This window comes from Calonectris borealis, chromosome 9 (assembly GCF_964195595.1).
Source record: "Calonectris borealis chromosome 9, bCalBor7.hap1.2, whole genome shotgun sequence".
Classification (NCBI taxonomy): domain Eukaryota; kingdom Metazoa; phylum Chordata; class Aves; order Procellariiformes; family Procellariidae; genus Calonectris; species Calonectris borealis.
Window position 1 is genome coordinate 18,434,890 of NC_134320.1, and position 13,186 is coordinate 18,448,075.

General features: G+C 37.3%; 1 protein-coding gene across 2 annotated transcripts in view; it reads left to right on the top strand.

The window, feature by feature from the left end:
• Positions 1-13,186, top strand: part of ARMC9 (armadillo repeat containing 9) — a 72,346-nt gene that overhangs the window by 23,291 nt on the left and 35,869 nt on the right. The window contains exons 10-14 of one of the 2 annotated variants that reach the window (XM_075157155.1): positions 1,597-1,632; positions 9,020-9,054; positions 10,341-10,452; positions 11,400-11,492; positions 12,739-12,829. In XM_075157155.1, coding sequence (XP_075013256.1) covers positions 1,597-1,632; positions 9,020-9,054; positions 10,341-10,452; positions 11,400-11,492; positions 12,739-12,829 — 367 coding nt within the window. The remainder of the gene's footprint in view (positions 1-1,596; positions 1,633-9,019; positions 9,055-10,340; positions 10,453-11,399; positions 11,493-12,738; positions 12,830-13,186) is intronic. The other variant, XM_075157156.1, reaches the window with a different exon arrangement.

Consider the following 13,186-nt stretch of genomic DNA (forward strand, 5'->3'; position numbering starts at 1 on the left):
CAGTCTTCTCCATCCCTGTCCATGGGATGATTCTTATATGTTACCACTAACATGTGGTAAAGAAGAAACAAAGCTACCGCTTTATGTAAGCAAAGAGAAGTTCTTTTTTTCTGCTGGTAAGGTATATGATGCCTTTTTCACAAGTTGCCACAGGTGATACAACTACCTGCAGCAACTTGGGCAGGTTTTTTTGTTTGCATAAATTCCTCATTTTTACAGGTAAGGTGTTGCCATCAGTAGGGGTTTCCACAAACTTTTCTTGTTATTGTTCTCAAATCATAGAATAGCCCAGGTTGGAAGGGATCTGGAAAGGTCATCTGGTCCAACATTTTGTGGTTTCCTTTAATGTTAAAACTTTCCTTTTTATGTCATCTTTGTCTTGATGCCTACGTACATTTTCACTGCCTCAGGTCATGTGTGTGTTGAAATGTCCTCTTGATACAGGTTATCTCCTGGTTTCTTTTGCTCACTTATTGGTCTCTATCGATGTTGTCCTTTGTCTTAAATTTAATTTTAAAATGTCTTCACCAGGAACTGTCTTTCTGTGTATATAGCACCATGAAAGTTAAAATACTCATTCACATCAGGGAATTCTGAGTGTGATGGTAATAAAAAGAATAATGTCAGATTTTTAAAATTCATTGAAGAATGGAAAGAACTTTATTTTCTGCTCACAGTAAAGAGTAGCAAGTTTCTTATACGTTCTGTATAACGCTGTACATGCCTGTTAAAGAGCAACCTGCTAAATACCGTGTTTGTGCGCTTATTCATCTGCACAAATATGTCCTCTAAAGTAAGTATTGCACAAAAAGACTAGAAGCAGAATAATTAATGTTGGTCTTATTTCATTGTGTTGAACTGTGTACTTTTATTTTGAATTAAGACTGCTCTTTCTAGATACAAAGCTGTTCTGAGTTAAATATTTTAGTCTAATTAAAGAAAACATGGCATATTTTGTACTAAACTACTCAAACCATGAATTATCACCATTTTTTATTTTAGTAACTAAATCTTGGGTTTCCTTCCAGAGAATTTTTCTTAATTTATCCTTGGGGCCTTTTGGGATGAGGAATTGCTAACATTGCTGAAACACTTACAATTGTCTCTCTCAGCTTTCATTATGTGCTGGTGAGAAACTCCAATCAAAGCAAGTATGGAGAATACTTGCAGCTGCTTTCTCAGAAGCTGAGGTTTTCTGATTGGTATCACGTTCATTGGTATCTCTTTCTTAGCTGCTTCAGTGTAGTGAACAATAGAAGTCATATATTCACATAAATGTGTCAGTGCTTGGTACGTAGCTATTCTAACTGACATTATAATGGAATAATGTGCAAACTAGGTATGTTTGCCAGGTGTTGAAAGGAGAACTTGTAATGTAAATATATCACAAGAGAGAGACACTGATTTCAGTCCTAAAACATACAGGTATGTAGATTGGGAGAAGGTGCTTATACTTTTCAAAGCTAATAGTCTGTCAATTTTTAGCTAATTTTGATTTGTTGGTTTTCTAGAACTGTGCATTTCTCCGTGATTTATTTCTGTTAACTTATTTTTTTAATCTTCTTTATTTTAATGTGTGCCTGTTTGCCCGTAAAGGGATATTACTCTATGAGCCCTTGTGATGACGGATATGTAAGTGTCTATATCTTTATATCCTTTCACATTGCCTGCTCAGTCTGTCACAGTCTATATTTCTCTTCATTTCACAATGTCTAACAATTTTCTGTGCATTTTAACTTGTCGTGACATTAACTGTATGGTTTATGAAGAGCCAAAAAATGTGCAAGGCTTGGAATTTCTGCATGGAGAACAGAATAGAAGTTCTGAGTAACCTAATGGCTTCATAATACACATAACACAGCATGTCAACAAAAGAGCAGCTTTGTCCACAACTTTTACGTGAAAGACAGCTTCTTATAACATGCAGAAAGCAGTTGTTTCTTCCACATGAACATCAGCGTATATAGCATACAATGTCTCTGAAGTGTACCAACACCAGCTGATCCCACAACACCTTTGACAAAGCAAATAAATATTATTGATTAAGATAATACAGCAAATTGAGTTGTGCTCTTCAGAAGTGCATCGTATTTTACGTATTTGTATTTTTAATTTCTAAAGTGAAACTTTCTTTCCGTAGTAAAGATTATAAAATTCTTTCATACAATTAAAATGGATCCTCTTGCATTGAAAACTGAAAAAGCAAAACAGTATTCTGTGTACTGCCTGTGACTTCTGTAACCCAGATGGAAGTTTGTATTCTGGCAGTATTACAAGTACACCATAAGTATCTAATTTTGCCCATAGTCAGTGCATTCTTTGCAAAGAGAGGAAATGAGTCTACTTCTAAGTAACTCTGTATGTAATCAATTCATAAAAGTTATTGACACCAATTCTGAAAAATGTCAGTCAGTGTTCTACTTTAAAATAATTCATATTTATATTTTTATCACTTTTTTTGGGTAAAACAAGATTTTACCTTTCAAGAAAAACTGTACTTTTTTTTTTCTCAAATGTATTTGTCACCTGGAATTACAGTAACCCCTGTGGGCACTCAACTTCCCACTTAAAACAACATTTTGTTTTGAGAAATAGTCATAGAATTATTGAATGCAATGGACTATTCCTTATGTGCTTCTTTTTAACTTGATGTAGAGAATGCTATCCACATTCACCTGTGTTAAAAGATCACCTGTATCAATTGACCTGTTCTTGGTTGATGAGGTGAATGGTTGTAACGGACGCGTTTTGCTTGACGTTTACCATTCTGTTCCCTCTCATAATGGTCTGTTTTGAGATTGAGAAAAGTTGATTACAGATGAGCAGTTATGAATTAAATGATCTCTGCTAAAGAAAAGTTTTGCCCTTATACAGGTAGCCTTAGTTAAATGTAACTTTATACAATGTAGAACATAATAACTTACAATGCAGAGTTGTTTATAAAATTTTTGTAACTAACTCTAATTCTGAGGTTTCTTGAATACATAGATAGCTTTCAGCCTCCGCTCACTGTTTACATTTAGTATTTTATACTTTTTTCTGACATTTTGTCTTGTTATTACATTATCACATGTGTGTGACTTTTTTAATGTACACTTCAGATGTCTTAGAGAACCTGTTTTATATGCCAAGTGGGAAGTTTTCATAACAGCATATCTCTAGTATAAGTAAGAAAAAAAAAAAATTAAAAACATTTGCAGATCTTCTTATGAAATAAATTTGCATAGCCCCAGTAGACCTGCCAGGTTACACAAGCTCGGAGTCTAATCCGTCATAGGCTGCATGTCGCAGTCGTCTTGTCATTAGCATATAACAAATGAGCTCAACATAAATTTGTGAGTTCTAATGATATGTACAAATTTGCTCAAACTTTGGTTTTACTCTTCACATATTCATCACATAGCTTTGATTATTAATTCTGAATCTGCATTGAATTTACACGGAGTTTTTATAGCACATTTTCAGAGCGGTAACTGAGGACAGAATCCAGCTTTCAGCTTTAGCCTTCAGCATATTATGAATATATACATCAAATAGCAAAGTGGAGTTGGTTTGAATACAGAGCTACAGTATTTGATAAAATCAATTGTGGTTTTGGCGTGCACATGAAATGCATCTGTTTTCTTTTATAAATATTGATTTTATTTTTTTTTCCCTTTGAACTTCTTTGTTTTATTCCATGCTGTTTGTATTCATGCCTTGCTTCGTTCAAAAATGAAGGGCTGCCATCTGTGGCTAATCTGCATCGTGACAGAATTACTTGACTTAATATGGCACCTGGTTTGGCTTTGGCAAGAACCAACACAAACATAAGTCATACCTCATGATCCTACCAGAATGAGCTATGCTTGGGCTGTTGTTTTCTTGTGTTTGTTTCTTTTCCTTTCCTTAAGACACCTAGTTTCTGCATGTGTTTCAATTATGACAAATGATTCTGTCTCAAGATAGGTTTTGCATGAAAAGTGTTTTGTTCAAGATTAAGTCCGTGAATGTTGGGAGTCATGTATTGCAGATGGGTCATGTACGCCCCATGTTCTTCACACTTTTTCATTCACTGGCAATTTAAGGAATACTGTTACTCAAAAGGTTGAATTAAGATTTAACCTGTTCCAGAAAAGGTAAGATTGGGGAAAGGGCTTGGGGGAAAATGCTGAGGAAATAAATGCTTTTTAATTTAAGAAAACAGGTAGTAAAGAGGAGCTATGTAAACGTGGCTGATTGAGGCATCGTCTGGTGGTTGATGTGATGGATGTGTAATGAGGAACTTACCTGTCAGCAGTGCCTTTAACTCTGTTTGCCTTTCAGTCTGTGGCCGTGGATTCATCACCTGGAGATGAAGATTGTAATGTTTCTACTAACCTTACAAGAATATTAAGAATTTACTTTCTATAGAGTGCTTTGAGAGCTATGAATGCACAGTGCTGATGGTTTTACTTTCTCTTGTCCAATTATTTAAAAGCAGCTGTTATAAATAAGTCCCAACTCTCCAGCATCCAAATACTCTCTCTCTCAAAAAACACAGTACAGTTGGAGTTTTTGCACTATTGCCACAGAAACGACAAGATATCAGAGTTCAGCATTTAGATTTGAGAATGAACACCAGGAAAGAGAAGGATCTGTGAGGATCAAAAAACCAAAAGGCCAAAGTAGGCTCTATTCTGCCCACTTCCAGACTTCAATATTAACCTTTTTCTCAGTTAAATATATCCCTTTGTTCCTAAAAATAATTTTAAAAGGCTTCATGTTTTTACACGTATCTGCAACATAGAAGTCAATTTTTAAAAGCATATGGCTAAAGTTTTGCAAAGAACTTAAAAAGAATTTTGTTATTAATTTGCTGGTAGGGCAGGTTTTTGTTCTGGAGAATCTCTTGCTTTTGCTTCCCATGGTAGCAATGTGTTGAGAGGGGTGAAGCCTGGTTCAGCTGGCGCTCCCGCCAGAAGTAATGCATGTGGAAGCTTGGCTTTGGATCTGCTGTGTACAGAGATAATGGTGAAGACGATGACCTTTTTCCACTGGCTAGGCTATATGTCTTAAGTGTGCTGATGTAAGTAAGCCCAAGAGCTGATTTGTAGGACCCAGCTGTATTTGAGATGTGGCTTTCCTTTTGTTAAAGCTAATGCGCAAGTCAAGAACTAGAGCTTAACATAGCTTTTGGGGCTTAGGTTATGAAAAGATATTTAACTGGGTAAATATCCTGAGATTGGGACATCTCAGATCCCTACCAAAGAGGAGAAGCAGAAACAAACAAACAAATACTACCTAGTGAAATGCGAAAGGAGGTGCTGAGGCGGAATTGTATTTGCTTTGGTGAGCTGCCTGCTAGGGAATTTGTAATGCGCATTTACTCTTCCCTGCTTGTGTGGGGCAAGGCACTTTGTGAAGCGAAGAACACTCTGCTTAAGGAATAGGAGTACTAAACCAAGTTAAAACTAAATGTTAGGACGGGTCTGTATTTCGCTCTTTTAATTAGAAATGTTACTAATGAAGGAAGCTATGACATTTTCAGCAGAGTATGGGTCGTATTCCCCAGGCTTAATTTCCACCTGAGTCCATAACCCAGTGCTTCCTATTGCTGAGACTGCTGCTTCCAACTAGTCAAACCTGCCAGCATTAAAAATGAGGCGTGGGGCTTGCTACAAACCGTTATGGCTGTGGGGGTATCAGCTTGAGCTCTGTGCTCGACGCCCCTTGATGCTGCTGCTGCTGCTGCAGGAGGCAGCGAAAGCAGCCAAGGAATGGGTGCAGAGGTGGTGCTGGCCAGACTGGCAGTGGTCTGGGAGTGAGAGCTGAAGAGGCCATGGTATGAGGAAGGAAAAGGCTGGCAGGGTGGCGGGGCTCTGTGGGTCTGGGGTGCCGTGTGTCTTTCCTCTTTAAAAACATGGTTAAAAAGATGAAAAGTTGAGACCCTATGGCAAGAGGTAGCTTGGATGTTAAACTGAATGATCAGCATTCAATGGTACTGTATTTGGATCACTTGTTTGAGAATTAAACTGATTGAAAATCTCTTCAGACCCATTTAGCAATAGATGGAGAGCGCATGATGCTGTCCCTCGGCATGCTGTGTGGCTGTGTGCTTCACACGGTGCCTCAGCTGTCTGACCCGAAGTTGTGCAGACCCTGAAATCATAGCCCTACGAACCACAGGAGGGGTGCTGGATTGGATAACTGCCAAAAAATGCCCGGTGAAGAAATAGAATGCTCTAGCGATATGTTACTGCAATTCTTGTTCCCATAAAATTACTTAAAGTAGAGCCTAAATAAATTCCAAAACAGGAAAATACTTGTACCAGAGTTGTTACTATACTGTATCAGCTGTTGTTAACTTATTTTGCAGAATTATTCTGTCATAATCAAACACTAAATCTGTTGATTTTCTGTTTGTGGTGGTTATGCCATAAGCATTTGATTGTTTAATTGCAAAGTAATAATTTTTAGGTCTTGCACACTGCCATTCATTGGTAGATCTCAAAAACCAGCTTATTCAAGAGATTGATGCCTGTATCTTCTTTCCAGATGAGAAAAATCGAGGCCCAGAGATGTGAAATGACATGTTTAAATTCTGTCTGCAGTCAGCAGCTGAATCAGGACGAGCAGCTTATCTCCTGAGACCCAAGCCAATGTCTTACTCAGTATGCCATACTGGATGGATACAGATTAGCTTGCTTAAGACTAATTGCAATCATGTAAATGAAGATGAAGAGAGGAAATCTCTGCCTGTAACATGGTTGCATTCTTCCTGCTTATCAGTGGTGCTGACCATAGTCAGATTCAGAAATGAAGGTGCAGTGAAAGACAAACTAGCCCTGAAAAACTTTTCACCGTTTCTGTTTTGCCTCATTGAACCTGACGTAGTGTGAACTGTATCCTTATTGCTTTCCCAGAAACACCAAAAGCCTTAGAGAGCTTCCTTCCTCCTGTGCAGGTTCTAGACTGATAAACTTGGGTCTGATCAGAAAAGTGAGTGCTGGACAAGAAGGTTCTCCACCTTGGTGGTCCGGCCCTCAGAGCTCCAGTATAGGGACTGCCTCACTGTGCGGTGCCTTTTTGGTGTAGGTAGACTACAGAGCCAAACCGTACTAAATGCTTTGCTATGCTCCATCTGCTGGCTTAAAAAGTAATTTGGGAATTAATAGGACTTTGTCCTGCTTGATCTGATTGATTTTTAAAAATCCGAATGTTTTTCCAATTGAAGTTCCTGTAGTTTGAAATTTATAAAAGCTTGCAAAATCTTATACTTGCCAAAAAGTTTTATTTGTGTGGAAGGGTGATGCATGTATCATTACCAATTATATATCCTTTAGTTAGATTTTGGTTGGAGCATATGTTTTTCTTTCTAAGGCAGCAAAGAAGTGGTGGGTAAAAAGGACTTTGCTGAGAAGCAGAGCTTTTATATACATCTATTTAATCTTAGTGACCTGTTCTATTTCTTTTCTCACTACTGTTCTTTGTCTCACCTCATTTTCAAGGGCTCTGTCATTTCTTTTGCTTTAACATACTATAATCGCCTTCTTTCCCATTTCCTTTAACGGAGAAGGGTGCTGAGGAAGGCAACAAAAATGATTTGTGATTTCATTGCGCACACAGGTACAAAATGATAAGTTTTGACTGGGAAAACAATTTGTTTAAACAAAAGTTAACTTCTGATATTTATCAAAAACGCTAAGGAAAATGAGTACAAATAAATGAGGGGAAAACAGTTTAGGTAGATATGATACTTTGAAAGACTTTTCTATTGTGTAAAAATGAACTATGATTTCAGAACTGCTGTCAAGACAGATTAATTTTGAAGTGTATGACCTGTTAATTGTCTATTGTGTACAAGTCATTCATTGATTTAAACATAATATAAAATGCTTTCCAATGTGCGTATAAGCTTATTTCATATCTAAGAGCACAGTTCCTTGTACTATGAAGGATACCCATGAGGTAGCGTGTTCAAGAATATGTCAGCTAGTGTAATTCAATATTCTCTATGGTATTTCATGCTTTTTGTCTCCTAAATCCCTCAGTTTTAAAGCTGACAATAGACATCAATTACATGGCTCTCATTGAAAGAGGCTAGGTTAGAAGAGAAGACTGGTTTTAAAGGCATAAGTGGTAATGAGAGATTTTTTAGAAAGTGAGTAGTGAGATCAACACAAAGAGACGACACTGAATATTCTGCGAATATGGCATGTAGTTGACATCAGAATGGATGATATGAAGCACTCTTATGCCAGAATTGCTGCTTCTTGGCTCACGTACAGTTAGCTCTAGCCAAAAAATATTTACTGAAGCAGTCAACTTTTATATGGTGTCGATATTTTTAAGTTTTGACTTGTGCAGCAGTGGTGGCTGCATATGCTCTGTGTCACACTGCATCAGAGAGGAAATACCCAGGCTTAAATTGAACTTGTCCTAGGCAGAACCACTGAGAAATGGCATGCTGTTCCGCATCGGTTTTATCCATGCTAGAACACATAGTCTTTTCCTTATGTATTAGTAGTTATATATAGGGGTATATATTAGTAGCAACAGGCACTCTGATAACATTAGTGTCGAAACAAAGAATTATAGCAAATTTGGATGCTGTAATACATGGTATGTCTGCAGTGGAATATTATTGCAACTTTAAGGTATTAAAAGTTTTGAAGTTTTGAATGAATGTGTTTAGCAAGTTGTTCATCTTCCTCAGTGGGCTTCAGATGGTAGTTGCTACTCACTTTTTTCCTTTTATTTATTTTTTTTAAATGCTTCAAGTACAGGTAATTTTTGGAGTATGACAGTGAAGATAACATAGCCAGATCATAACAAAAGAGGTTTTTACCTGTGAAACACTTTAACGGAAAAGAAAGATAAACACTGAAGTCCTCTCTTTCTTCAGCTGTGTTTCTATTTTGCAACATAGGTTTTATAGGAAAAGAACTGCAGAACCTCAGTGAGAGAATTCACTGTGGACTTCATTAGTAACATTGTTGGTGTGAAATTTGGACTAATCTGTTGTGATTTCTTTTTTTCTTTCTTTTTTCTGATCCAGGCTTCCACAATGTTAAGAGCATCTTTAGCCCCTGTGTAAGTATTTATTGCTGAGCTTCATTTACATCTGTAGAGAAGAGGAGGAGGGGTTTGTAAACCGAAGTGTACTGTCAGATGTCTGCAAATGGGAGTCACTCGCCCTCTGTGTGCTTCCTCTGATCTCAGTGAACATTGTATGCAAATATTGTGTGATCTGTATTCTTCTGTTGGGCAGGTTCAGTAACATCCTAATTTCAGCAGGATGTTGCTAGTCCAGTAAATCTGCCACTCCACACCTGTGAGTTGGATGCTGTGTTTTCTTCACTATTTCCGCACAGTACAGTACTGTTGTTGTAATTGGTTTGCTTCTCACAAATCCAGGAAAAAGGGGAATCGGTAACATGGATTTTTTGGTGCTTCAAGTTTAATTTTTTTTGGCTTATAAGATTGAACAAAGATGGTATATCTGAGGTGAAGGTTTATTAAATTTTTGAGACACTGTTTTGATCCTTCTGTTGTTTACAAGATAATTAAAGGAACAATTATACATATAAAATAAAATTTGTTTCAAAAAGTGGTAGGATGGGAAGATAGGAGTAAAAACTGTTTAGTGGAATATAAATATTAAAATTAAAGCATTGACTGGAAGCAATTTTGTTAAGTGAAACTTTTGTTGCAGTATTAAAACTCAAAATAGCAAGATAGTACTGGTGCTATGGAAAGTGGTCCTGTATTAAGTCTTATGTTAAACCAGCATAGTCCAGCCTGTAAAAATCCATTCAACCTACCACCTTTGCCTTGGAGAAGATATTTCTGTGTGCATGAGGACTTAGAGGTGAAGTTGGAGCTGCAACTTGTTACTGTGTCTGTTTATAACCATGTGCTGAGAGCCACAAGCTGCTGCCCTCATGCCCTTGTGGCCCAAACAGGGGAAAAAAGGATACGAAAAACTGAATGATCAGCACTCAACGGGACTGTATTTGGATCACTTGTTTGAGAATTAATTGGAAATCTCTTCAGACCCATTTAGCAAATGGGTACAAAAAACTGTATTGTTTTGTGCCACTAAAAAGCTCAGATCATCAATTGGCTAGTTGTCAGAGTTTAGTGTCTGCAAGTTATGATGGTAAATGAGCTGCATGCGTGGTGAAAAAATAAGTCCAAGTTTAAAAAGTCTGTTGTTCTAATATGGTAACGGTAATAAAAGTAACAAAGGTGTAAAAATGTGGAAGCTCTTTTCCTGAAGCAGACTTCCTGTTTTGGCTCTTCTCACCTCAGTAACATCAGCTGCACTGAATAAGAAGAGAGAGTTTTGATTAATGTCTTTCCCGTTTGCATTGTAGGAAGACGCAGGATGTGCCATTGTTGCCCTCTTTGGATTATGAGAAGCTGAAGAAAGATTTGATTACAGGGAATGATCGTCTCAAGGCCTTCTTACTGCAGGCGCTGCGCTGGGTAAGGGAGATGGCCTCTGCAGAAATAAAGAAATAGGTCCCTTCTGGAGGGGTCCAGAACTAAAATCCATCTTGTGAGCAAGATGGTTGTTCTGGTGATTAGTTCAGCATTATAGGCAACTTCTCTCTTTGTCCGTGAAGCTTGCTGAGGCTCTTGAGATGATGAAGAAAGCCCAGGCTTTCTATTTTGTATTTGTAGCGGTACTCTCCCCATCTGAGGAAAGCCAGATAGGAATTCCTGGGATCTTCAGTGGAAGTAATTTTAGATGTGTTTTCAAGGAAAGTGTTGTTACTTTGGGCAGTTCCTTTTTCCATGTTGCTCTGGTTTAGATCTATATAAATATTGCTGTATCAAAGAAATACCTGACTCTGATCACCATTTTTTTTTTTATAATCAAGATATTCTACAAGAGCCTACATTTTTGTTGACTCGGATCACGTAGTGATATTTCAGAAAAATTAAATGTAACAGGAAGTTACATTTTCCTGCTGAAAAGGAAGCTAATGGGTTCAAAGTGACAGACATGAAAGGTGATAATAGTGGAATTCTGATTAAGCTTGAATGTCCATTTTCACATTAAAAAAACATCCGTTGGGTCTGACCAGTGGTTCTTCTAGCCCAGTACTCTGTCTCAGATGTTTTAGAAAAGCATCATATTTCTAGCTATTAGAGGAGCTTTTTAACTTCATGGGAAGTAATGCTGTATCCTTCCTGTATGGACAGTGATGACAGCTCCCAGGTAACAGTTTCGTAGCGGATCACTGAGCTGAGGTCAGGTCAGTTCAATTCATCTCTTTCCCTTAGATCACTGAGGTTGAATTCCTTCTCCCCATGAGAAGAGGTTTCTCAACTATGGGATATCAGCACCTTTAAGATCTTCAGTGGTCATCAATTCACATTACCATTTATTTATTTGACTGGTTTATTTGTGTTGTTATTTATTTTAGCGCTTGACAACATCATACCCTGGAGAACAGAGAGACACTGTCCTGCAAGCCTACATCAGTAATGACCTCCTAGACTGCCACAGTAACTGTCAGGTCAGCTGGAAAGGGTTTTCCTCCAACTTGTATGTGATATTGCTCATTTCTTTCTATAAAGTACTGATCAGAAAAATTTATCACTCTCTGGAAGGGAAAAAAAAAAGTAGTAGTGCCAAAATCATGTGATATGTTAACTTCTGCATCGCAGTCTTTAAATGTGATGGGCAAAGTTTTGTATGACATGAGCTCTCAGTGTAGATACAGTTCTTGGAGACAAGTGGAAGTTTGTCACCTCTCCTCGTGCTTGACATCCACGAGTTGAGCAGAAGCCTACAGAGCCCCTTACTTAGGAGTTAGCTCTTGCTTATCAGATGCTATGTCTCTTTTTGAGTGATTATGTATTGTTACTTTCAATCCATTTCACTGATCTAGGATAAGAACTAAATTAGGACTTCAGTCTCAATACCTCTATGGAATATCTGATTATGCAATTGTAACAACATGTTCAACAGTATTTCTGTGAATTTGGAATGGATTTTTGCCTTTCTTTAGAAAGGGGAATTGCTGGTATGTTGATTTTGAAAGGTTGCTTCAGTCACTGATAATCCAATACTATTGCTAACGTTTGTAAAAGTGAATTTTGTGCGTAGTTGAGTTTCCCGGTTGTTTGAAGCAGTGGGCCTATGTGTTACATTGTGGCTCCCATTGTCATTGCAACAGTAACTTCACTAGAAAAGTTAAAGGACTGTTAAGTCAATGATCTGTTTTTCTCCTGGTAAATTTCTGTAAGAGGAAAGTTATGTGTAAGTAATGCCTGCAGTAAAACAGATTAATGTTTTGCAATGTGGTGTTCTTGGTAAGTTACTGAGCTGCTTTCCCACACACTTAGTTGTCAAACAAAAGCATTCCTATTCACGTAATATTACTGCATTTAAGTTCATCAACAAAATTAACAGATTTTTTGTCACTGACTAAATATTTATTTTAGATATTAGCTTTAACTGATAACTCTGTTGGTTCTTTATAATTCTTACCCTACACCATGGAGCTTAATGGTATTTTAACAGACTGAGCTGAGGAACTCTAATTTGCTTATTTGTTCATTTTCCATCTCTCCTTCAGCCCTCTGCCAATAAAAAAAGAAACTGGGAAATTTTAAATCATACTGACATTATTTAAGATATCGAGATGCATTCAAAGTTTGTTTGCTGTGAAAATGTAATGAAGCTTTTAAAACATTATAGAAGGCTAACTTTGTTTTTTCCTGCTTTGGTGAGTTATTAATGTTTGCTTTGTTTTTCAGAGAAGTGTCATCAAATTATTACATTCTAAGAGTGAGGTAGTCAGACAGTATGTGGCAAGGCTCATCAATGCTTTTGCTTCACTGGCAGAAGGTAAGAGATTTGCTGCAAAAAAAAGACAGCATTTTCATATAAGGCTGGCTTATAGGTACTTCACAAGTGCAAGTCACTGCATGTGGAAATTTAGAGCCTTATTTGCACCCTTTTTCTAGGGATTCACTGTCTTTTGTTACGTGCATTCAAAACAGTTTTTCAGTATCTGGAAAGTTTTCATTTTGACACTGTATATTCAGCATTTCTGACTTCTTTTGATGATTTGTGGTCTATGTGGGAACTTACCCAGGTGCTGCCTTTAATATAGTCTTCAGTCTCCTCACGAGGGTTAAAAAAAAAAAAGAAAAAAAGAAAAAAAATCCCTGTTAATTAAAGGTCCTGTAGGCAGACCTGCTA